The sequence below is a fragment of the Dermacentor albipictus genome, chromosome 1 (assembly GCF_038994185.2).
Source record: "Dermacentor albipictus isolate Rhodes 1998 colony chromosome 1, USDA_Dalb.pri_finalv2, whole genome shotgun sequence".
NCBI classification, from domain to species: Eukaryota; Metazoa; Arthropoda; class Arachnida; order Ixodida; family Ixodidae; genus Dermacentor; species Dermacentor albipictus.
This window is the reverse complement of record NC_091821.1, coordinates 395,302,017-395,328,627: the sequence shown is the minus strand read 5'-3', so window position 1 is coordinate 395,328,627 and position 26,611 is coordinate 395,302,017. Positions and strand designations below refer to the sequence as shown.

The 26,611-nt window shown below is 45.5% G+C and overlaps 1 protein-coding gene across 3 annotated transcripts; it reads right to left on the bottom strand.

Annotated features, from left to right (window-relative positions):
• Window positions 1-7: 7 nt before the first annotated feature.
• Window positions 8-25,774, bottom strand: LOC135913758 (uncharacterized). Of its 3 annotated transcripts, XR_011511409.1 has the most exons (5): window positions 25,635-25,774; window positions 17,461-17,496; window positions 17,194-17,226; window positions 9,688-9,759; window positions 7,494-7,544 (listed from the first exon to the last, which is right to left on the bottom strand). XR_011511409.1 is itself a non-coding variant. In XM_070532056.1 (4 exons), exons 1-4 carry the CDS (start codon window positions 11,280-11,282, stop codon window positions 4,850-4,852), a joined length of 585 nt encoding a protein of 194 aa, XP_070388157.1. In that variant the 5' UTR covers window positions 11,283-11,369; the 3' UTR covers window positions 8-4,849. The 3 variants fall into 3 exon arrangements, 1 of the variants encoding a protein (XP_070388157.1); XM_070532056.1 differs by lacking the exons at window positions 17,194-17,226; window positions 17,461-17,496; window positions 25,635-25,774 and adding exons at window positions 8-5,090; window positions 11,217-11,369 and having other exon boundaries at window positions 7,339-7,544; XR_011511408.1 differs by lacking the exons at window positions 7,494-7,544; window positions 9,688-9,759 and adding an exon at window positions 11,664-11,758.
• Window positions 25,775-26,611: the final 837 nt, after the last annotated feature.

Below are 26,611 nucleotides of genomic sequence, written 5' to 3'. Positions count from 1 at the left end.
TAAAATTCGTGACAATCACGTAAACATGATAATGAAGGGGAATAGCATGCCATCTTTTGTTTAAGTTTGCCCTGAGCGCACACCTTTTGTGATACACGTGCCCTTTATTTAACGGTGACTTTTAAACGCAGCAACATAGCCAGCAGCAAACATGGAACAACAAATACTGATAAGCAAAACATTGTTTTTACATCACAGTGTCATTTTCAACGGCTTTGCTGTTAAATCTTGCCTGCTTGAAAAGCTTTCTTTAATAAACTTACTTGAAACAAGTACAATTGAACCTCGATATAATGAACTTCAATATAACTAAATTTTCTATATAACGAAGTATTTAACTTTTCATAACATCTTGCCCATAGAACATGTATTTAAAACCTCAATATAACGAAGTGCGTTTGTCTGTGATTTCAATATAACGAAATTTCACTGCCGCCGCAAAGGAATGCTGAGACAAATGAAAACGTCCGCGGATGCAGATGGTCAAATGTTTGAACTACAAGTGGCTCCTTGCAAACGCGCCTCTCAAATCGTGCACCATGTGACAAGAGCGACTGCTGAAGGGGAGCTGGTATATAGTTCTGTATAAAGTCCTAGTGCGATAGGATCGCACCCCATGCACTGTGTGCTTTAGGTGCAAGTGAAAGTGTGCGAGAGAGAGACAAGAAAGGTGGTGGCTTCAAGAGTGCCACCTTGCCGTGTGAGCAAATGGAAAGAAGGGGAGGGGAGCAAGCTCGTGGTAATGCGATCAACCGTGCACAAGGGGGTGCGGGTGGTATGTTTGCATGCATCTCAGCCATGCCTATAAGTGCAACTGAGCACATACGCAGCCGCGCACCCTGCTTTAGAGGTAATCTGCTGCGTGCGCAAAGAGTGGGCATGCCAGGACGGCGTGGCACCATGTAAGCTTTCTAACCGCGTGCTTAGTAGTGGGGTTTGCGTAATCTCGAGTTTCAGTGACCTGTTGGAGCGAGAGGCAGACGAAGCATTCGCTCCCCTCTGCCGGCGCTTTTCCTGATAGCGTCTCCCAGTGCGGGCGACGCTATCAGCTACGGGGGCATAGTGCATGCAAAAGTGTGGCTGGCTTCGCCTAATTCATACGCCAAGAAGATATTGTTGACGTATGTGAAATGAAACCGTGTCATCGTTGCCGACTCCCAAATTTATCAAAATCAATTGTTTTCTCATTCAAATTTGCTTTTTCCAGTTGCCCGTTAATTCGCAAAATTATGTGGCCCCTTTCTGTGCAAGAAAAATCTATCGGTGACTGTACTTTGTATAAAACGTCAAATTTCAATTGAACGAAATTTCAGTATAGCGAAGCAAATTGCCGATTTTACCAACTTCGTTATATCGAAGTTTAACTGTACTTTTCCAGTATATGGCATCTTGTGCTAGCATATAAGAGTGGCGCAGGTACAATTGCAATTTCTTTTGCGTGTATTTTTTTAGACCTTGCAGCACACCATGTTTGAACACTTTTAATGGTGTTAAATCTTAGTGCAATATTCGTAAAATCGTACAACCAGCCCAAATTCATGGACGTTACAAAAAATTTTAGTTGGAAAGTATGTAGGTGCAATGCTTAAGAAGTGCATATATATGTGCGTAATGACTAACCTTGTTAATTGGTGATATTCAAGTCGCACATGTCAAGGCCCTAACGTAGTAAGCACCTACTTGGAAAATGTGATGGCGCTCAGGAGAATAGACTATGCCACTGAACTTGAGTACATTTTCTCTTGTCAGTTTTAGTCACTGCTGACACAAGGCCTTGCACAGAAATGTTTGAACTTTGCCAGCTATGCGAGGTGAATTGTGACTACCTGTATCAAAGCTGCTCGCTACCGTTCTTCAGGCCTCGGTAACTTCGAACAGCATGTGTCCTGCAATTTTTTATTGTAGAAGAGGAACCCGTGTAGCTGTGCTCAGTGGGCAAACAATGTTTTGTTTCATTCTTCTAGTGCATTAGTCACCTGTGTATAAAAAAGGATACGGAGCAGCCAAACTGCTAGAGGCCGCAGATGCTGACATTTAGCAATATCACAAGCACGATGTCGACATTTTGTTGTATGCATTGCAAATTGGGCACCCTGTGTGTTCTGTTGTCTCTCCAAGATGGTTTGATAGCTGGCTTTGCCATCGCTGTGCAGACAAGTATGCTCAAAACAACCACAGTAGGCAATTTCAGTCGCACACTTTCTCTGCCTAAGTAACTGCTCATACTGCATATTTGAACAATGCTTCTTTAGTTAAACATTCCATCTGTGCCCAGTGTTTGTGGCCCACTTATAGACTGAAACAATGGAAGAAAGCATTTATCTGCCACTGTCGTATGCCTGCTACATTGCTTCGCTAAAATGTTGTGCACGGACCTTTTTCGTAACTGTAAACTATAACTTTCCCACGAGGTAGTTTGCAAAGCCAATGACAGTGTAGTCATTTCTGCAATCAGCACATACAATGCTGTTTGCTTAAGACACAAAATGTAAATGTGACCCTTTTGATGAAACCATGGGCAAAGGAGAAGTACCTTAAGTGCAGGTAGCATTTCTTGATTGGAATCGCGAATGGCGCCGCCATTAGTTGGCCAACTGTGCTATGCAGAGAAGTGCACCTGTTATGAAAATTTTTATACTGTTAACCGCTGAGCCAGACGACATAAACTGGCAAACTTGGATGTTTCATGTTACATGCAACAGGCTTTCCTATGGAAAATCGTGCAGCGATGAAAGCATGAGCACGATAAGCATCTCTTCTGGCTTAGCGGTGCCTGCTTTTGGATCTATGGGATGTTGGCGCACTAAGTGTGATGTCCGAGCTCTTTTTTCACTAGCCTTGTGTTACTGACCTTGCCCACTACTAAATACGGCACTTGGTCACACTCAAGGAGCTGTGTACTATGTAAGCAATCGAAGCTTGAGATTTCTTACACAGAGATAAACTTGCCCATTTTGCCTCTCAAACAAGTTCGGCCTATCGCTTTTATTTGTGCAAGTAAAAAAGATTAAAAATGCATGACCTGCAAAGTTCCTTGCTGTAGAGATAAGAAAGAAACAACGTGCAGACATTATGACCCTTGCAACACATTTCGTACTTATTTTAGTATTCTGCTGCCTGCCAGCATTAGACAATGCTCCAAGGATATTACTTTCATTGAATAGAGAAAAAAAGTAAGGCAGAGTGCTCAAAGCTGCTTACAATGCAACAGAAAGCTCCACAGCTATTAACAGTTCTATTTCGGTATGTCTATAAAACAGAAATCCTTCTGTTACAGTCCTGTCGTCATCAAATGGATTGCCAATCTTGTTCAAGGTATTTGGACACTTCTGACCTCATTTCCGTGCCTTATGGGCATGTATTACTGGATGTAAATTCAATAAGAACAGTTCTGGGAATTTCAGGAAGATTGTATGATTCGGCATGCCAAGAACTGTGATCCAGCAGGGCAACTAAATGACAGTAATTTCATTGCGTCTGTTGATATCGCATGTTGCTAAATCTTAACTCTATTCAAAAGTAACATTGAGCTTTTCATGATGCTGTGCAGGCGTGCAACACATCATTTTCAGGTTCTCGAGGCTAGGAATGCATCGCAACTGTGGCTTATGCTATGCCTGATGGGCAACCTTTACTCCTTTGCTGCCAGCATTGTGTTGCGTAGTTCTGTGTAGTGTAGGCAAACACGTGCAGGTGGACTAGCACAAGCTTAGTGCTTTGACTTGTATTTATTAAACACCATGGGGCTTTGAAAGCTACCTGAGATAGTCGCTGGCAGCCAGCTATAGCGATAAGACAGATAAGACAATTGCTGCAAGTTCTTCCTGCTAGTAAATAACTAATACGTCTTTCCCCAGGCCGTACAACATATATAACGAGCACCCACCAGTCTGCGGTTTTTAAAGGCTGTGCCGCCAAAATATAAAGCAAGTTTGCGATCTATAGTGTCTCAGTGCCTTAGTGTTAAGGTGAATAAACTCGAGAATAATTTTTTTTGTTCGTTGAACGACCATTTGCAAACCATACATATATTGTGGCTGTAGAGTAACATGTTGCAGTGGCACTTCCAAAGTGCATCATGCTCTAGTATTGTATGGTACTAGAGCATGCTGTCATCGTGCTCTAGTAACGAATGAGACTTGCGGTGACACTGCTTGCTGCCAAACGATGTTTTTCATGCCAGCTCAGATGAAAGTTCAAAACTATAGGTTGAACTTGCCATTATTATTGGCATGTGCTTGTTACAGATCAGCAAATACTATACATTGTTTTGCTCCCGGAATGTGTTATTCTATTACTCGAAAGTACACTGACTATGCAAACTTTCATGGCAGGCACCACTGTCATTTCAACTCTGTTAGGCCTAACCACTGAACAAATGGCAGCAGATGGCCTTCTCATGTCTGCACGAACAATGCCAGTCCCTGTTAGCTTTGTTCTTTGTGAAATGGCGAATCAAACGAGCAGCGCACAACACAGATCACTACCGGCATTGGTTAAGCTTCTTGCAGCGACTGCTTTGAAAATTCGTGTTCTGTAACAGTGTCACGGTTTCTCATTTACAAAAGGCGCTGCGGTCCTGGACTATCTGGCACTGAGTTGTATACGAACTCTGTTGTAGTTGCCAGTGATTCACGAAAATGAATTATAGGAACGAACCACGACGTTTCGTGATATCGGGCGGTCAGTCCACGATGTGAGGCTGTCCAGTATGTATCTGTTACAAAGCCGCCACGCCCTCTAAGCAGCGGAAGCGGAGGGTCGGCTTGCACAGACGTTCACCTCGGTGGTAGATAACCTCGCGACGTCGATCACTCGAGTTTAGTATTCAGCAGACACGGCGTGATGTTCAACAGTCCTCGTTGGACGAAGAGGCCGGGCTGAAGACCCTCGAGTACCAGTGCGCGTACGATGTGGCGTGCAGCGGTCCCTTGAGCACGAGCCGGCGCCGCGGTAGGCCCATCTCACGGTCCACGTCCTCGCGACGAGGGCAGGGCTCGGCTGGTGGTCGGGCCGGCCGCCGTTCCACGTGCTCCACTGGTGCCATGGGAGCCTTCGCCTCGCCGCACGAGTGGCTCACCACTCTTCGCCTGACGGGGTGAAAGGCAATTGGTGACAACTATCATCATCACTAGGAGTGAAGTATGGACACACAGACCTCGCAACTCCGCCCGAGGGGGGGGGGGGGGATAGCAGGCTACCATGTGGTCAGCATTAAGAGCATTTGTTGTCATTCTAACTGAATTGACTGAGAGGCCGCCTGATAGATTGGGCTTAAAGGGACGCTGAAGAGAGGCACTGAATCAGTTTAGACTGATAAATTATTCTTTCAAATCTGTCCGTTAATTTCGCGGTAATAACCTAAACTATTTGAGGAAAAAATGACGATCAAAGTTCACTGAATTTCGCGCCGTAACTCCACCTCCCACACGTCAGTGTGACATCTTGAATTTCCAAGTACTTTTAGTATTTTAGCCATTTTTAGCTCAGTGCGAGTTCTTGAAGCTTGTCATGTTAAACCTTTGGTTCTTTGGGAACACAATTTGTGGTCCATCTCAACCGATAAAAAGTTCAGCACCATGTCGCACTCCTGTAACCAGCGGAGGCGAAAGCCTGCTGCACACTTGGTAATACGCCGTCTCACATCGTCGCGTTGCTGCTTTCTCAGTTCGGCTTCTTCAGCTCGTTTTCGACGCTTAGCTGCGGTCTTCGCGCACTTGTATAGCGGGGTCAGACTCAAGCCAACAATGTTTCTCTTCGACTTTGTGTTGCATCCTCCCAGCAGGGCATTGGAACGTATGCGATTCTGTTGGTTGTATCGGTAATTTCAATGAATGTATGCACTGTTCGCTTCACTTTGGCGAGCGCCTGTCGCCTCAGCCTTACGGGGGTATGAGCCATTGCGTTTTTGCTTGCTTACGGGGGTAGGAGCCAGTGAGAAGGTCACGTGGGTTTTTGTTTCACTCGATTAGGCGCCGCGTTTCTGTACGTTGTATGCGTTATTTCAATGAATGTAAGCACTGTACGCTTCACTTTGCTGAGTGCTTCTAGCCTCTGCATTGCAAGAGGGATGAGCCATTGACTTTTTTGCTTGCTTGAGGGTGGGGTGGTGTGGGGTGGGGGGTATGAGCCATTGTTGATGACGACAGTTTTTTACCATCGGACCGGACGACACGTTTTTTTTTCAAGGTCATCGGGGGTAGGAGCCACTTAATGCCTTTGCGTTAAAAATAAATGAACTGGGCCCCAGCAGACGTCGTCAAATTTCATGACGTCCCGGCAAGCTCACCAAGTTCATTTTTATAATGAGACATGTAATAAGAAGCCAACAAACAAAGACACAACGTCAAGGCGTGAGGCACTGACATGGCACTTGAAAGAAAACGATGTATGGTTCTTGTTGAGAGAAGAATGATGATAACACGTGCATGCACATAAAGGTATAACAAGCGTCAAGCAACAGTTAAGGAATCTGTACCTCGATCTTGTTTCACAGGGGGACATACCCATTCCGGAGGATTGGCCAAGAACGGGCAGACACCCGGTGGCACATACGAAATGGCTAAATAATAAAAAAAGGAGTATATCAAAGATTCCATGAAATAATTCACCATATTTTATTAACAGATTGAAGTGCTTTGGAGGTATTTGTGAGCCGACATAAGTTTCAGGTTTTATGCAGGAATGGTAGTGGGGAATCACCATACTAGAGAATTGGCCAAGGACGGGCACACACGCAGTGGCACCTCGTCATCATCATCATCAGCAGCAGCAGCCTATGTGACACATATGGATGGCTAAATAATATAATCCGTTAAATATAATTCACCATTCTACGAACAAATCGGTGTGCTTTAACGATATTTATGAGCCGACAATATATGTCCAGGTTTTATACACGAAGCTTATTTCATTTTTATTTTTTTTTTGCTCAAAACAGGAGGCCTATTGGCGCACAAGGGTTATTATATAAGTGACTTGGGGGTACTTCCGCACAACCGTTATATATAAATGCACAAATATATTTCATTTTTATTTTTTTTTTTTTTTGCTCAAAACAGGAGGCCTATTGGCGCACAAGGGTTATTATATAAGTGACTTGGGGGTACTTCCGCACAACGGTTATATATAAATGCACAAATATATCAGGTGAGATAGTGACCGACCCAACAGCCGGGCAGTCGCACCAAACCCAGAACAGTGGGCAAAAAAAGAACAGAAAGAAGACTTCGATAAAATAGGGACAGTTGTGGGATGCCAGTCACACCAGAAAACTGGGCAAAAAAAGGAAAAAGAAAGAAGGCTTCGCTGAGACAGTTGTGGGATGCAGTCGCGTACCGGCCCCTCTTGCGGATGTCGCTGTCGATGTACATGTCGGCGCTGATCTGCCACTGGCTCAGCGGGCCCTGGTAGCGGCCGAAGCCGCCGCGCAGCACCGATCGCGGGGGAAAGAAGGGCACCAGGGGCGGGCCGGTCGCAGCAGCCGCGGTCGAGTGCAACGAGGCCGCGTCCGGTGCTGGGGGCCCCAGGGTCCGCAGGGACACCTGCGCGAGCCGCGCGGCGATTTCCTCAAGCTGTACACGCGGTTCCTCAGTGCGAAGTTCACTCGCACGGCATGGAGATACAGAAGTGCGCTGGTACGCAAGTGCCGCGGTAGGAGGTCTCAAAGCAGAACTCGAAGAAACCTCGATTATTACTCCATTACAGTTGATTATAAGGCAGGTAAGTACAAATTAGCAGTAGTAGTCCAAAGAATAAGAAAGGGCACAACTGAAACATTTATTTATTTATTTATTTATTTATTTATTTATTTGTACAGTTAGCCTTTATCAGGCCTGCATAGATGGTAGGATAGAGAGCAAAAAAAGCGGCGGAATCTATCTCGCGATGACTGTCCACAGTAATGCGTTTAGCATTGAATAATTATATCGACACGACATATTGTCACCGTCGAGACGAGTTATGCCTGAGGCGTGTACTGCAGCGGGATTCCTCTTTCGCGCTTCCCTAAGAGCACTCGGCGCCATCTAGCGCCGCCGCCGCGAAGCTTTCGCGCGGCCTCAGAAATGCATGACGCACCGGTGCGTGTGAACGCTGAGAAACGCTTCGAGCGGCAACCGGACTTTTTCGTCATCGAGACATTTTTTGCCATTGTAAAGCGACACAATCCCACTGGCACATTACCTAGTTACCCAAGTTGACGTCAAATAGGTCAATTAAAGACTAGCACAGACCGAGTGGCACATACCCAGCGGTGCTCCAAGTCTGCGTCCACAAGTTTCTTGGAACTGCGGCACCCCGGTCTCGCGTCTACATTGACCCATGTTGGCGTGGATGAGGTTCGTTGAAGAGCGGCACGTATTTACACACTGTCACATATTCAGTGACCCAAGTTGGTCCGATGGTTTGCTTCGCACCCTGTTTCCTCAGCACAGCATCCCGACGGGCTAACGATTCTACCCTGTGACCCAGGTAGGCGGGAAAACTGCTACATACATACGTACATACATTCCTGCGATAACTGTAATACGATCCTGGTGGTTGTCTGACTTCTGTCTCACATGTCACTTGTGTTTCATCCATGCTTTTTCCCGACTTTCGTTTATGACGTGCTTTTTCGTGTTTTTTTGATATTAAATGAAACTTATAATTATGTGTTTAATTTGTCGATGTTATTCGATGATAACGCTCATTTGCTGGGTATAGATATCGCAACAAATGTTATTGTTGACCGATGGTCCCGCTACAGTTCTTTCACTTTGGGACCCTCGTCTGTATATTTTTGTTGCAACCACTTTTTTTGGAACCAATAAATCTGAATTCGAACATGTAATTGAATCTGCATATTTCTTTCATGATATTAGTACATGAACATGGGTTCGAACATTTCACTAAAAGATGTAGTACTACATGCACTAAGAGAAAATACTCATTGATATTACCTTTCAAAGCGAATTTTAAAGCGAATCAACACTGAGACACGTTGCGTTGCATTTACATTAATATCGACCACGCCGCCGCACGCCGGCCTTCACCATGCACCGCTCAAGAAGCACTGCGTAGCTCCCGTCAACAACTTCGCTGTAAAAAAAGAAAAAAAAAAGAAAAAAAGGAAAGAAAAACTGCATTTATCCCTACGTGGATGAATACGAAAGCACTGCGACCACCTCGCAATGCTTAGACATTGTACAACAGCGCAAGGTCATCGGTTTGACTCCCTCCAAAGCTCGTGGGTTCCACGCCCCAAAAAGTCGAGGGTTCGACGACCTTTTAGGCCATCGGTGGTCCAGCCAACGCGAATTTCAAACACACACACACACACACACACACACACACACACACACACGCATATATATATATATATATATAGCTTACCCTTTTGTTCACTAGTGTATATGTGTGACATTGCATTGCCTCCAGGATAGGTCCGCTTTACAAACCAGTAGTATTAGGATCGTCCAACCAATTTATTACCGTCGATTATATTGCCTTCGGGAACGCCCTTGCTTTGATTAGTGTCTCCGATACCGGCCCAGTTTGCTCGGCCAGACAATAGGCGGAAGAGGCAGAGAGAGATTCGCTTTGAACAAGTTGAGCTACGCAGGTACCTGGGACACGCGTGTATGTATGGCGTGTTAGTGCAGCCATGGGATTGTTCGTTCTGATTAGAAAATAAACAGAGCTCACCCTGGACCCAAAGAGAGCTGAGCCGAACTCATCCTGTGCAGCATCCTGGGCAACTTTTGGCTTCTGTAGAAACTGCGTGGAAAAAAAAAGAAAATTGCAAGCTTTACGGTAACGGCACAAATCAGTAAATTGGCCGCTGCCTATTATAACATATGGCATTTTGCACGACTGAGCGAGTCACAGATGATGTGGAAGAAGGTGCAAGGACTTAATTTTGAACATGGTAAGGGAATCGTTAACTTCGAGTCTTATATCCACGTAGGAGCTTGCTTAGCTTTATCGACTCTTACATTTACGGCGCCCTGTTCTCCTATATTTTTTTTAACCTTGCACAAAGTTCGGTAATGCTTCCTCCAAAGATGACTTGCCTGTCTTCGTTAAAAACGCTTCGTGTGTCATGACGTCTATCGCATGCAAAAACACTAGTGCGTGTGTGTGTGCATGTGCATTCGTGTGCGTGGTTGCTTGTGAGAGAGAACGTGAGTGTGTGCTTTGACACCTCTCGTCACTTATGGTGAGTATATACTACAAATGTGATTCGAATCACCAGTAAGCTTAGGTAATGAGCTTTCACAGTATGTCGCTGCATGGGGGAAAAGAAAGTTATTGTGAAATGTACTGGCACTTCAAAAAAAGTGGCTGACATGCCTATCCCCCTAAATACTCGTTACTCGTGGCTTCTTGTACGATAAAAACTGGAATAGGAAAATCACTTGAGCAGTTTAGAAAGAAATTTCGTAGTTGCACTGAACGTAACCAAGCGGTAAAATGAGCGCGTACGGCAAAGTTTCATAGTCATGAGCATCAAATGCCTCTAATTGCAGTGCATTGAAGATCAACACGTTGCATACGTAACGATATCTGCAGTGTACTCGCCACTGCTGCTTTACATTTCTTCATTCACGCTGAACGCATTGCATGAACGATCGCATTGCGTGAATACTTTCGAGTATATGTAACAGTAAACCGAAACAGCAGGGGCACTGCTATTTTCCAGCAGATTTTTAAAGCAGACTTTTCCGCGTACACAACGGGATTCGTCGTTCTTGAAAAGCTTAACACAAACGCACCAATGGAAACAAGATAGTCTTCACATTCATGCCAAATTTTCACATACGTACTCGAGAGAAATGGTTCACAAAAATGCTCGAATTGTTCGGTAGCATGCTCTGTACTCACTATACTTAGACGTGGCGACGGGCACGCGGCAAGCCTGGTATTTCGTACGTGATTGGCAAAATGATTGTTCTCCTGTTAAAATTAATTTTCTCAGCACCAGATACGCGGTACTCTCGTTGATAACGGTGGGCTGTCGATTTTTTTAAGGAGAGTGCGACTTCACCTACCTCATCGCTCAACGATAGGTCCAATTTACCCGTGTCACTTTCCAACAGATTCAGCAAGAGCAGCACATCAAGGCAGCGGATACATCAAAGTTTGCAAAATTTCTGGTGTATGGTTGCGAATGAATGTGCCTGTCTCAACGATATCACAGGCGTTGAGAGCAACAAAACGTCCGCACAGCGCACCTTGCGATCCATGTACCGATTACGTTTGTATCTTGCGACTACGGTGGGGTCGACGCCAGGGTCCATCTGCGACACGAGCGTGGGTTGAGGCGTTTTTTCCGGTGCTTTGCTGTCCGCTCGCGGTGGGAGCGGTGATTTCTTCTCCTTCCTCCATCGGAATTTGGACAGAGTCCACGAGTCGTGCTTCATGACGGCCACGGAAACTGCGTGTTCCAATAAGGCCTCGTGAGGTCGTCGGTTTACTATACAGCACGTGAAAGCCATGCAAGCATGAGAAGAATAAGAGAAGCGTTTGGCAAGTTACTTTCCACACCGCTACTTGAATATTACCAGCAAAGCAAAGTGCCTCTTCAACCAAAGGGAGTAAAGTCATTGAACGCACCGGACTTTCTCTAATGAGAACTCGTCAGCAGTGAACGAGTGGAAAAGTGTTGAAATTGAACGCACTTGAATTTCAGCTCCGAAGAAACTTGACTCGTGCCCTGATGACGGATCGACCCTTGCGTGGAATGAACCTCCAAGAGCAGCGGCAGGAACATGTGCTGCGCGATAGAACATACGTTAGCGCTTGAGAAAGAAACTGCCAAGGCTTATATATCGTGCTGTGAGGATGAAAGCTCACAGTTCAAGGATGCCACAAGGCTGCTGAGTGCGAAATGTATTGAAGTGACAGAAAGCCCATGTGGATATACAAAAAATTATCATTGACAGAGACGAACTTAATGTACAGAGCTCGTTCTGTGGGCCATGAGGACTTAAAGCATGGATTTTAGTGTCCTAATTGTATGTCTTAACTGCATGCCACAAAAGTGGTTATGAATGTGCTCTGACATACAATGGAACGACGAGCCGTGCGAAAGAAAGGGGCAGTGTCCGAAACAGCCCCAGTTATGGAAAACGATGGACTGACCACTTTGTCGCCAGTGGACAAGTATAGACCGAAAATTGTTTACAGTGAAGGCACATGAACACACACGACAAAGCGCAATACAAGCTGCATTGCAAACGAGTAATGCCGCAATTCACACGGAAATAGAAAGTACAGGATAAAAGGAAGTGAGTTTGGCCAGATTTCATTTCAATTGATGACTTCTGCACATATAAGGAGGGACAAGAGAATTTCTTGGAAAAGTTGTGGCAAAACCTTAACAGAGTATTGTAGGTGTTCTTTCAGATCCGCTGGCTTCGAGTGCCGTGGCAGTGGTCTTGTGGCTTTCTGCGTTATGGACGTAGGAAGCTAAATAGCCGGCGCATGTTTCTGAAAGCACACGTAACAATATGTATTGTGCAACATGCTTAACGCTGCTCAAGGCCGGGTCGTTGAAGGTTGCAGCGAGGACGAGACAGGTCGATGGTGTGCTTCACTCAGTGCCGGCAACGTGCAGTAGTGTCTTATTGCCAAACAGTACGTTACATTGTCTCACAAACCAACTCACTTCAGTTTTCTTTTGCATTCTGTCGCTGTTGAAGCCATTACAGCATTCTGAACAAGTGAACAGGACGAAGTCAATGCCAAGTATGAGCAATGTTGGTGGAGCTGCAAGCCTATATCGGCTTCGGCATACATCGTCGAGCGTCGGTTTGTAGAGCATTGTTTCCTCAGAGGTCATTGTCTTCTAAGCAGAAAACTCAGTGCCTTAATTGAAAGAATGCTTTTTGCTGTCGTGGGCTTCAGCTACCCTGCTTAACGGGAGCTGATTACAGTTGTTCGGTCTGTTTTACAGCGAAACTGTATAAGGAAGCTCCGAGGTCTCTCGAACCGGTTCCGTGTGTGCTACTATTAAGGAAAGCAGGTGAACAGAGCACAAGATTGCTATGGTAGAGGAGCCGTCAGCTGTGGGGATGGAGTCGCAGACCTCTTCACTCGCGTGTTGCTGGAGCCACGTGTGACGTCAGCATCTTTTCATAAAACGACTACATCGGTGGCTGTCGCTCGTTTGCATAGTGTCACCGGCAAAGAAACATGATATCACAGAGGAGCGCCGTACACTGAAGGCTGCGACTTAAAGGACGCGTGCGCCGAGCGAATCGTACATAGCAGAACTTGTCGACGCGCATACACAGTGCTGAGCGATCAAGAAATGGTCTAAACGTGCAGGAACTGCTGTAAGACGCATGGAACAGCAAGCAGCACATCGGGGCGCTGAGGTTCCGCAGTAATTTATGCTCGTGTACCATATGGTTGCCATATATCTGAATAATTTTGTTTCGGAAAGTGCCATATTGCACCATATTGCCGTGCGACGAGATGGCTTTCTACGTTCACCCGACGTATAGTCGCTGCCCTTGCGCCAAATACTTGCGTGATATTGCATATCTACAAGGTGACATGGTGATGCAAAATGACAGCTTCATAGTCAGCATGCCGTTGGCAGACTACGTGTTCGAAGTGGTGTCAGCAAGGCGAAGCATTGCGGATGAATATTTCTTTTTTGAGCACCTTACTTTATAAGCGAGAACCAGCGCATCTAGGACAACGGCTAATTGCGGCGCACATACCCTATGGTATTTATGTTGCGCGGCTCCTCGGTCTTTCCAGATTTAGCCAACCGAATTTTTAATCTATGAGCATTAGGAGTGCTAAATTGTAATTGTGTGAAGTGTGGGGAGCCGGTGACGTGGTATATATATATTAAATTATATATTATATTAGAAGGATGCATTTATTAAAAACAACTTTATTGTGTGGACCTTTCGGCCGAAGACCGACCTTTCATATAGTATACATATATAGCGCAACTGACGGTGGTCTGCTCTGGACCACCGTCAATTGTACTTCGCTCCTCGAAAAGGCAGGACATGTGTCGAGTGCAGTGGCGTAGTAACAGGGGGGGGGGGGGGGGGGGGAGTGCGGCCGTGGGGCCGTGGGCCCTGGGTGCCAGTTGCCAGGCAGGGAGGGGGGGAGCCCGACAGAAGGTAGTTTTGATGTGTCGCAACAAGTTTGGAAAATGATATGGCTCAGGGTCTTTGTGCTGGCAAAACAGCAATACAGTGACTGTGTACGCGATACAGGTGTCGAATGTGTGCTCTTCTATGGCTGTCACTCGTTATAGGTATACGTTGGAACCAAGTATAGTCTCAAGCAATCACGATTGTTGTGTGAGTCGAGGCGCATCGTGGTGGCCCAAGAACTGTCCGTAGAGCCTGACCTTGCTAACTTTCGAGGGTACGAATGTTTGTCTTACATGCTATCGCCAAAACGGGCAAGTTGTACCGTAAAACGCCTAGAAACAGTACTCTGCACAGCTGCAGCATGGGCCGTACTGAGGTGCCCGAGAAGACAGAAGGCACATAGGCCCCTGGTGCAGGTGACCTAGCTACGCCACTGGTCGAGTGAGCTCATGAACAACACTTTGCAATGTGATTACCGCTGTTTAAATCGTTTCTCTCGCATTTACCGCTTAATCGCCACTGAATATTAATGAGTTAGCATTCTTAAGGGACTTCATGCACTTTCCGGGGCTATGTATGTTTGTTTGTAACCGTTTTCCATCCTACCTCGGTCACTGGCTAGTCCATGGTCGAACTGCTAGCGCATTAGGCTGCTGTGCTGAGGGAAGAACGTTTGAAACCAATCTTCGGACCAACTAGGGTTACTGAGCATTTTGTAACGTGTACATATACGTGCGTCAATCGAAAGGAGAGGTTCTATCGATGTCTTTCATTGTTTCTTTTTTCGGTTATGCGATGGTTTTGAGGAAGCAGCCTGGGTACAATTTTATATGCGCTAGCATTCTTTGGGAACTTCATGCACTTTCCGGAGGCTATCTATGTATCTATGTTTGTATATAAAATTTTTTCCGCCTATTTGTGTCACTGGGTAGTCATTAGTGGAATGGTTGTGCATCAGACACATGTGCGGAAGAAGCAGGGTTAGAAACCAACCATTCAACCAACTTGGGTCACGGAGCATGTGGCAATGTTTACATACGTGCAGCTCATCAACGAACCCCTTCACACAGTCATAAGTCACTCTACATGCGGGTCTGGGCAGGCACTGCTGTTCAATCAAACTTTTTGACACCGACTTGGAGCACTGGGTATGTGTCACTCAGTCTGCGCTGGTCTTCAATTAACCTCTTTGGCGCCCACTTGGGTCACTGGGTATGCGGTGATCCAAGATTCTTTAAATTTCTATGATGCTGGAAAGAGTCAAACCCACGTCACGAGGGTTTATCAAGACCAGCAACCCGACGTGCAATTCACCTGGATGCGCCACAAACACACCGAACAGGTGCCGCTTTTCAATCAATGTCTTTCACTCCAACGCGAGCCGTGCAGTGAATGTATACTTTGTAGGTTCCGCTATTCAATTAACCTATCGCCGAATTGGGTCACTGTGTATGTGCCACTGATTGTGCGGCAAACGAGGGGACAATTCTCAGAGTTCACACGCACCAGAGCGCCACGCTTCTCGTATCGGAGACCACGCGCGCTCTTCTCGGCAGCGCCACTGACAGCGTGTCCAAAAAGAAGCGCGAGAGATTGGTTGCCACTTGGTTGCCGCAACCGCACCATGGTTTCCACACCTGGTTACCGCATGGCGCGTTTTTTCAGCGTTCGCACGCACCGGCGCGCCGTTCATTTCGGGGGCCATGCGCAGGCTTCGTGGCGGTGTCGCTAGATGGCGCCGAGTGTTCTTAGGGAAGCGCGAGAAAGCATCCCCACTGCAGCACACGCCTTATACATAAGTCGTTTCGAAGGTGGCAATACGTTGTGTCTCTGTATTGATTCAACGCCAAACGCGTTGCCATGGGCAGTCATCGTGAGGTAGATTCTGTCGATCTTTTTTTTTTTTCTTAGGTGGATACCAGATGGAAAAATTGTTTATTCTTGCTTCTTGGCATGGAAGGTTAGAGTTACAGGTACTGAGGAATAACTTTGTGGGTGATTTACGAGGTTGGCTTGGAGAAGTCAAAATCCAAATGAAAAAAAAAAACACTGTGATTGCTTGTCGCTTTGTTGCTGAAGTGTACGCAAAAACATTTCGAAGCGAATTACGAATCGGTTGATCACATGGTCGATTTTTTCTTCTCCGTCTTTCGAAAATACTTTGAAGGTTCAGCTGTAGCGGACAGATCAATTCCACCCTTTCAGTAGAAGTACTTGAAGAGGTTGACGTAATAGTTTTGCGGAAATCCGCAAGGTGGTGGGAAGTAATGAATAAAGGGAAAATGAGACGTCCACCCAGTCGTAGCAATTGCTACAAAGGAAACCCATACGGGTTCCTCGAAAGAAAAGCCTCGCAGTTGAATAAAAATTCGTCCTGGTCCGGGAAAGGTGGTGGTCCCGGGTTCGAGTCCCGGACCAGGACGAATTTTTCTTCAACTGCGAGGCTTTTCTTTCGAGGAACCCGTATGGGTTTCCTTTGTAGCAATTGCTACGACTGGGTGGACGTCTCATTTCCCCTTTACTTGAAAACGTGCCATCATTCCTTGACACAGCTATGCGCCATGGGTGGTTAGACGGGCTAAAATATAGACCAGTTAGCATTTCATTAATGATTTATAGGCATCATGTTGCAATCCCCGAATTCAAGCTGGCGAGTGCACAACACTCACGGTTGAATGCATTGATGTTCACGTGTTATAAAAAAATACTTTGCTGCGTGGCATGATGGAGTGTCACTGTATGATGCCGCGCATTTTAGTGATGACCAGGTATCTCGGCACCGGAACCTATATTTTCACGTTATATTTATTAAGTAGGCACCCGAGCAACGGGAAGCTTGAATAACGCGATTGCAATGTGCACTGTGCCTTAAACAAGGCAAAATAAATAAGTTAATGTTTTAAGTAGCTAACTTCTAGTTCAGTTTTGTTGCGTGTGTGTTTGTGTGCGTGCTTGCAGAGTCTGTCTCAAGCGACGAAACTTCATAACTTACCTTGGAGGAGATGTCATTCACATGAATGCATCAGAATAAAGGAATCTCGTTCGGGCTCATGGAAAATATTCTAGTTAAAAAAATATAGCTCACCTTGTGCCTCTTCTTTCCTTCACTCTTCGGACCCTGGAACAAAGTGACAAATATATGGTTCAAGCGAACGCAGGAAGTGATACAAAATCATCTTTTTTTTATGTTCCACAAAATATTATTCTCGCAGCGATGCCAACTGGCTCAACTTGGCCGTTGGGACAAGGCATAAGCCGGTCTGGCGTAATTTGTCGCAGTTGTTTTCGATACCGGTACATGCAAGCAAAAAAGAAAGAAAAAAAACGAAAAAGAAATGACGATATTGCTTACAGCATGGTAGATGTTCCTGAAGTTGGGTCTGGTGTCCTACGGAAAACAAAAACAGAAAAAAAATTTACTTTGTAAATTTAGAAACCGCGTTTGCGCCGACTACTCCATGTCACATACATGTTATCTAGTGCGCAGTAAGCGGGGGAAACTTTTTATCAATAACCGCGTTACAACGCATTCACAGATGTAGAATTACACTAACACATATGTACAGCGCGAAACAAGGGCATCGTGAATAGCAAGTACAGAGATTTCGCGAGAGACTTAGTGGTCAAACTGTCACATCATCCCTATACTCACATTCATTAATCACGTAAGTATTCACACATATTAAGTTTGCGCATGCGACATATCGCAAATGTGGATCCAAATAGTTATGCGTGGAGGAAACACCTATACATGTCGTTGCTTTTTTGAAATAAAGAGAGAGAAGTGATGGGGATAAAAGCAGGACATTAACCGGGCTGACCCTGGTTGGCTACCCTGTGCTGAGAAAGAGGGAAAAGGGAAGATGACAAGGGGAGAGGAAAACTACTCCCAGCACGCACGCACACACATCCTGAAGCATTCACTGTTCAGTCCATGACAGGCGGTCATATACAGGCTGGTGCATCTCAGTAAACGCAGCAGCGCTTTTGTGGCTTTGTACGTCTCAGGATCTTCTCTTCCCTAAAATCCATGTCGTCTGCCTTTCCAGGAGTGTTTCCCCAAGGGCAAGCGTCGTATGATGATCAGTCAGACAACGGGTGTCCTAAAGTTGCTTCTGAGCCACATTTGTACTACGATTGGCTCTGACCACCATACCAATAAGGAATGAATGGGCTTTTGAAAAAAAAAAGAACGCATATATAAGTAACTTACAAGAAGCTACTGCGTATCAGCTTCCAGCTCTTGTTTTAGTATTCGTTTCTGTTTTTCCTTGGATAAACGAAGGCCAAATGAAACGATTTGTTTTTCAAATAACCAAGCATTCTTCTTTGAAATGTGCTTTGCAATGGTATATTATTGGGTATGGTAATGTAGCGCGCACTGTATTGTACTTATCACACACATCGCGTTACCCGAGGTCGTAGGTAACCTTCTGAAGCGTCTAGCTTGCGGTTCAGTCGATGGCAACCAAAATATACTGCGCTGACTGTGCTCCAACGGGAAGCAAAACACATCACCACCCGAGTGCTCAACTTTTGGTGCCGTCGGAGGGGACCGCGATCCCAGTGCTGTATGGCACCTCACACAATTACACTGCGAACTGTACGAGTATGCGAATAGTTATATCGTATATACTGCAGGAACTTGCGGCTTCTATGAGAGTGAGAGAAAACATTTTGCTGTAACTTGCATGGGTTGGAGCACGGTCATTCTTACTAATATCTCTGAAAAGTAAGAGTTAAGGTTGTCATAAAAAAATTTCCTCTGAGTTATTCATCATTTGGGCCTCGACAATACAGCGATAACTGTATCGCTACACGTGCCACACGGACTCCAATGCTTGAATACCAGGCTGTCTTGACAAGAGTTGCACGCGAGTTCTCAATGTCCGTAACTCAACACACTGTGTTTATGATAGTCACAATGATGGAGTTCATTGTTATGTTTTAATCAGCTTCATAGCATTTTTTTCGATACTCTCGGCGGACAAGGTCAGTGAAGAATTGCGCAGGAACTCTCAATGTAGTACATAACACGTGCACTGGAGCACCACCAATATAACAACGCTGTTATCAGAGCTATTTAATTTATTGTGTGTGTGGAAATGCCTCCTCATCTATAGACAAAGTGTCCACGTAATGCGTTGCGAGCCAGAACGAACTTTATTTCACAAAGCCTTGTGATGACCTAGCTGAACCGGCGGAGCGTTTATAAAGAACAGCGCAAACGCTCACTCGCCGTAAATTGCGAGTGACCAGCTGTATCTGTGTACGACGCCCTGGTAACGTCGAGATTAGCCGACGCGCGGGAGATTTCGCAAGTTTGTCGCGCATCTGCGGGCGTCTCATCCCCGTCGTTACATCCCTCTCTTTCTTGCCGAAACCGATAAGAGCGGTCGTTATAACTGCAGTACGTACTTCGAAAACTGCTATAACGGGGCCGTGCACGTAACCGCGTTGACGCTCGGTGAGTTGGATTCTGAGAGACCATGTACGGGCGTGCCGTGTAACAATAACAAAAGAGTATATAACAGGAAGGCCGACACGTCCAAAACGCGTGACCCCCTTCGTTGTGGAGACTCCACCCCTGCAGCACGAACATTCACTTCACTTGCTCTCCGGTCATCGCTTAGTGACGTTCAGCAGACCGCTGAGGCTTTGGTCGCTGTGTCCTCTTTTGCTCCCTTTGTTTCACATTTCAATAGTTCTCTGCAGTACAGTGAAAGAAGTGGGAACATGACGAATCAGTGTGGCAACACTCTACAACTTTGTGACATTTCTCGGGACTGTCCCACACAGTATCTCCTGGGGTTTTATTTCTTTTTCTTCTCTAGGTGCACTCTCGAGTAAGTTTGTGTTGGTATATTTTTAGAGTGGACTAACAAGAGCAGGCGCCCGAGAATCCGCGTCATTTACGACCCGCTCTTCCTGGCTCTCCTGCGAGCTCTCGGTGCTATTTTTACAGCATTTTTACACCTTTCAGAGTTGTTGCTAGCAACTGCTCACATAGCAGTGATTCTAAGTGCTTCACGGGAGACCGAGTACACCGGCAGCTTCCTAGAACATACGAAACAGACGCGTCACTTTGTGTCTAGCAGTTCACGACTTTCGGGGAAAAACTGTGACCACTAAGGTATCGGCTGCCATGTTCCTCCACCGAAGTCCTCGTAGCAACGAATCACACTCTCCAGAACCGCGGGCAGCCCTCCTCTCCTCCGCCCCCCCGCCCCCAAAGAAAAGAAAGAATACCATCATAAGCATAGCAAATCATGCATATGGAAATGAAACTTCCAGTGTTATGCAACTGCAGACTTGTGTATGCGATTAAAAGCACTGCGCATACGCGGCATAGTTTGTCACCCAGCTCTCTCTAACCACGCATCTGCAACCTCGACCTCTTCCATGCTGTAAATATAGTGCTATAATATCATCACTATACTCCTGATTTTCTGAGCTCCTCTGCACGCCGTCTTCTGGTTCATCCGTTGATGTGTCGTCGGTTTCGCGGGCCGCATGTTCTTCGCAAGTAAATACGACCTTTATGAAATGGACACATGGTAACTATAGGAAAGAAAGTTCGTAACGATTATATTCCAGCAACGACCAAAGCAGTTGTTATTGAAGTAACGGAGCAAAAATTGAAATGTTTTGGCCGTTACTTAGGAAGGCATGAGAGGCGCATCGGCAAGATGGCAATGACGGCTGACTCTTGTTGGCAAGGCGAAAGGATGCTAGCCTAAAATGCGGCAACAAAAGAAATTTTGAAAGGATTACAGTACGAATATTCTGAGTATCAAATAAATTGCCGGCAAGGCATATTTCAACAAGCTAATTAAAAAAAAACAGCTGCATGAAGATATATATATATATAAAAGAAACCATACACAAGGAGGTTTGCCTGGGCTTGTGCTCTAGCCTGCTATACTTTGCACAGGGTGAAAATGGGGAAAAAAGGCGGATGAGTGACGATGAGTACAAATTGGAGGGATGCTAGATGCACAGTCTTATAGCATTGCTAATAGCATGGGCCCACCTCCATATTCTAGAAATGTTAGATAACATTCGCCAATCAAGATTGTTGCTCATCTTGACAAGCGACCACTGAACGCGTAAGGGACTGTCCCTGAAAACTTTTAGAAGAAGCTGAAGAGTTTACGAAAGAGATTGGAACATCATACACAGAAGATCTATACACGATCCCGTGCCCGTAAATGCATGATTACGAGTGCCACCAACAGGGACGATTAAAAAATAACCGTAGTTTTGCCGCGCAAATGATATTTCCTATTTCAAAGATTCGCAGACAGGAACACGGAACATATGTTTAGGTGTAGCGGAATGGAATACGGTGTAGTGGCGAAAATATGGAATGCTTAGTTGACGACAAGTAATTATGCGACTCGAGGGATAGGCAGTGTGGTGATCGGTTTCCACTTTGGCTGCGCCATCTAAAAACAAAAAAAAGGGAAAAAGAGAAAAAAAGAAGCATCAGGTTTGCTGGGGTTTTCCGGGCTGAGGCGGCGCTGCACAGCACACAACTATTAGGAGTGAGTACAGGGAGGGGCGATATTGCGTAGGTTCAACGAGAGACGCCATAACACCGGGACAAAAGCGTCCCCAGCGAACTGCGATCACACGCATGTCATCGGACGTGCTAAGCGAGCTATCCGGAACTTCTTTTTCATTTTTCCCTTTTATCTTCGATAAAAATTAGTTTAATGAAAGGTCCGCCCTGTGGTTACTTTGATCTTTCGCTTTCAGATGAATCGAAAAAAGTGTGATAGGGAGCAACGAAACCACGCGACGTAATGCACTGACTGCCTGTCGTTTAAAGTTAAGTTAGTATTAGGTAACTGTGTCGTAACAGCAATGGCTGCAAAGCAAGGGAGCAGTGCCGGTTCGAAAAAGGAACGTTCTGATAAGAGTTGTTCGCCAGTAGCAGACTCGGCATTTAAGAGCCACAGCTGCAAAACTATTTGATTCGATTAGTCCTAAATATGGTCAGTCCCTTTAGAAACCGACAGTGTGCTTTGGTGAGCGCCGTACATGCAGGCATTGCAGGGATTTGCATCACTCATACTACATGTCTTATTTAAATACCTTGTAAAGAGAGAGATCTTGTTTTATTTAAGTTCTGTTTTGTTTAGCTGTATGACTAGTTTTGAATCCAAACAAATGGAATGTGTTCTCTGCCATACATTGGTCATTGAAAGCCGCTATATCTGCACAACTGTTGATTAAAGAGAATGAAACAGGAAGGTTTAGGTTAAAAAAACGAGAGCTCAGAAAGTCTATGGCACGAAATGTCCTGGAAATATGTACGACTTGCTGTTGGTCATCGTATAAAACGTGATTGCAAAAAAGAAAAACGTATAAACATGCAGGATGCAGGAGCAACAGTGTCTGGAGAATTAGCATTTCCGTGATCTCACCACGATCTCATCACATGAGGCCGAACTTCCTTCAAGGTGACCTTATTCCAACCTCTAGCACTCCCCAACAAACTTATATCTAATACAAATGTTGCCGTACAGCTTCATGGAACCTACAAGTCAAATTGACATCGTGTTCATCACAATCTACAATCTTAGATCGGTCAGAACTTCGGCTGACATCACCGTGCCATTGAACAGCAAATAAATTTTTCTTATACTCTGCGTCAATCGATATGCCGACAAAAAGACAGATGTTTAGGATGATAGGCTATGTCAATGGTGAAAAAAAACACGTTACGCCAAACTTCGGTTACCATTTTGATTAAGTGATCATGCTTTAAATGTTTGTGTAACACATACTGCGTTAAGTGACGAAACATGATCCAAACAAACATGATAGATTCATCTTTCTCGCATGTAGAGGTCGCAAACCAGTGGGATCACGATCTCAAAACGAAGACTTTCATAATTCTGCTCTTCAAGTTTTATAGATGACGCAGGCGGCTGCTGTGTCAATGACGGCAAGACAGACGCAGCAGAATGCTTGAAGATCATCATACCGAAATTCGCAGGTGAGTGAGGTTACTCAATGCCACATGGGACCACGTATGAAATCACGTGACGACAAGGTCGCACTCATACACAAGTTCATACATAAGGTCGCAGTCATTCACTTCGCTCACGTTACTTCAGCCAACTATATCTAAACCAGCTTAGCCTCAATGTATGTGGCCGACCGCACGAGAACAAAAAATTATGCGCTGTGCAGTGAACACTTCCGACCAGTCATCTTCGCAGTCCACTGACCTTTCAGAAGTTATTTATGGCTTGCGGGTTCTGCGTTAAATGGCTCAGGATTTACAACCTCGAAAGCGGAACTAATTTTGTTTCACAGAGACATGCGCAAGGTAAAGATGTACCACCCAGGATGGTGGCGTATCTAAGGATCCATTGATGCCTGCTAGTCTAGCATCGGATTTTGACGTGGAATCTGGATGTGCTTTGAAGTAATCGCCCTGCACATCGCGTCAGGGTAGCACGAACGATATACTGTCATGAAACTACACTGTGAAAATCAGATACTTGCAGGAAAGAACAGAATTGCAACGAGACTTGGTCGATGGGTGAGCAAAGGTGTCCCAAACAATTTTGGCTTCTTGAACCACCCGCTCTTTCTTTCCCACAGTTCCGGCCCTCAAGAAGAAATGGTGGTTCGTTAATACTATTGCCTTAAAGTGAGTTTGTGATCACTGCTTTATTTTTAATTATATGGTACATAGGAGATGTTGTCGCCTCTTATTGGCGCCGGCTACACCTTTTCACATAGAGATATGAGAAAGAAAATTAACATAAACTCATTAAAACTAAAAGTCAATTCCAAATCACAACTAAGACACATGCTAAGACAGCTCTTAGCCCGTGGTTGCAAAGCGACATGGTTTGACCAGAACTCGATATCTTCAGATTTATTTCACATTGACCAACCATTTCAATTTAAAACCCCGTCCACATTGGATACAACCAGAGCCTTTGAAATAATCATTCACCGTCTGCGGCTCGGTACCGCGTGCACAGAACACTTTCTACTGAACATTTCAATAGCTGATAGTCCAGAATGTACTTGGGGCCACGCGGATGAGGATGTACTTCTTGTAGGATGTCCGCGACACGATACACACAGGCACGCTTAGCACGGACGAGTGCTATCAGATGAATACACCGTTCGGTGGTATGAAGGTCTAGGCTTCAACGAATGTCACATTGGTAAACGTACTCGTATTGACCATAGATCCTCACAGGCAGTAGACTGGATGCATAGAAGTGTACCTTTTCGTATCGTGAGTGCATGCATGCAGGCTAGATGCTAGTGATACCTGTAATGAAAACTTGGATTGCATTTGGAAATCATTGCAAACGTCTAGATGTTTGATTACTACGCGGATGCTGTTCTTAGTGTAGTGTTTTTTTTTTTAACTTGGCATAGATATTCCAAGGTTTCTTTTGCTTCTGTGTGGCTGTGACGAGTTGGATTCATTTGCTTGACTGGTAAATGTGCAATAAAAGTTTTATAGAGCTTTATGTATGTGTCTAACTATATCATTCAAATGAACAGCTAAATTAGGAAACGTGTTCCTGCTCACTGTCACTAGAAATGTTTCGCTTTAGGAATCAGCTGTCCTTGAACGTCACAAAATGAGATAAGCTGATCAATACCCTTAAGAAGCACTGAAATTTAAAGCAATATTGAGTGTTGGATCCAACGGCATCACTTGTGACTGCCTGTTCCCTGGTCATTAACGGAAGTGTCCAGCAAATAGCAGAAAATATGATCCCAAGAAAACACACTTGTTTGAATTTCACGCCAGTAGTAGACATAATCAGAAATATAACAAAAATGACACTCTTGCCATTCTGTCAAATAAGAATGCTGGACGTAACAGTCAATGAAGAAATGACATTATTAACACCAAGCTATTTTTGTGACTATTAATAGCATGTATAATACATCATAATCGTGTCGAAACGCATTTCTAGTACTTTTGACGACTTTCCCTTAATTTAACTGCGGCATTGCACTCATATCGTGCTCGGATATCACCCACTTATTTTCTACTCACTGCTGATACGCAACTGAAGAGTTAATCCGAAAATGCATCAGGCATGCTCAAACGTTTGCCCATCTATGCATTGACTGCGAAAATATTGAAATTTCAACCACGTATGGCACATTTCCATGCTTTCAGTCGAAGGATCCACGTCACATCGGGAAGCATGTGTGTCTTGCATAGCTATGGTGGCAACGCGTAACTTTTGATATTAATAGCACTGGTGAAACGCCCACCTCTATTCTGTTTGTGCGAACGTGACTAAACTATAAAGACCTAGAACATATTCAAGGGCAGCGATCATCAAAAAGCATGCGCTTATGTGGTTGCACAGACACGAGGACCAACCTGTTGGCACGGAAGCTTTCATTTTTTTAAGCATTTGAATATGGATTCAGTTGTGCACCACGTGGCTCTTACGGGTCAAAACCTCACAAGTCAAGTGACGGTCGCTACTCTGCCGGCACAGGACGAGCATATCTCACCTTTCGCTATCGGTGACGGCATGTGGGAACTAATAACGCTGGCCGGACTGGCATGCAGCTCTCATTTCGCAATGCGTGGACTTGCTGATTCCTTCTCTTTGGCAGAACGACTCTCCCAACTCAACCATCTCGAACATTTCCTCCACGCGTTGTGGCTCGCGGTTCAACACCTGGTTCTTCGCAAGGTCGCGCTTCTGCCATTGGGCAAGTCGGCTCCAATCACAGGGCGACCGACCGGCAGCGTCGTCCCATTAGGCCGATTAACCGGGCACTCCCTCGCTACCAACCTGCAGCTCCACGCACACACTACATACACACCCAGTTTTCTTCCTTTGGATTTTATTTGCGCTGCTTTCGTTTATGGACTGCGCACGTCTTGCGCTTTTTGAGCTCGGCCGCATTTTTACGTCTCGTGGGACGCGGATATGGGTGTCACGTGGGCTCGCGCGACTCTCGGGCTCGGGGCGAATGTGTCGCGGTGGGCTTTCTCCGCGCACAGTGCGGGGACAATTAGGCGTCGGTGGGACGGGAACGACCTGTTCCCCCCCGAGGGATTCGGGATACTAGAACGGCCGCTGCCGGCGGCGTGCCAGGGACGAAGCTGCCCCCTCGGCTCTTCACCGCGATGGATTATCTCGCCGAAACTGGCTGCCTGCATGCTGGCGCGGGAGAGTCCCTTTCCCTCCGAATTCGAGGCAACCTGCGCACAAATTTCTTCCTTTTGTCCCCTGTTTGTTCCTTTTCCCAACAGTTTATGTCACTGCTCTGGTGGGCGCGCGTGATCCGAATGACCTGACCCTCCGAGAACCGCTTATCGGGTTTCATCCCCGCGTTCTGTTTGGCCGTACCGATTCTTTCGCGGATTGGCCCTTTGTGTATACGATCACAGGTTAAATGCAAGGGCGCTTCTGCCACTTGTATATAGTGAGCGATTTTTCGACTTTCTTTGCGTCCTCGGTTGTAACTCCGGCTTAATA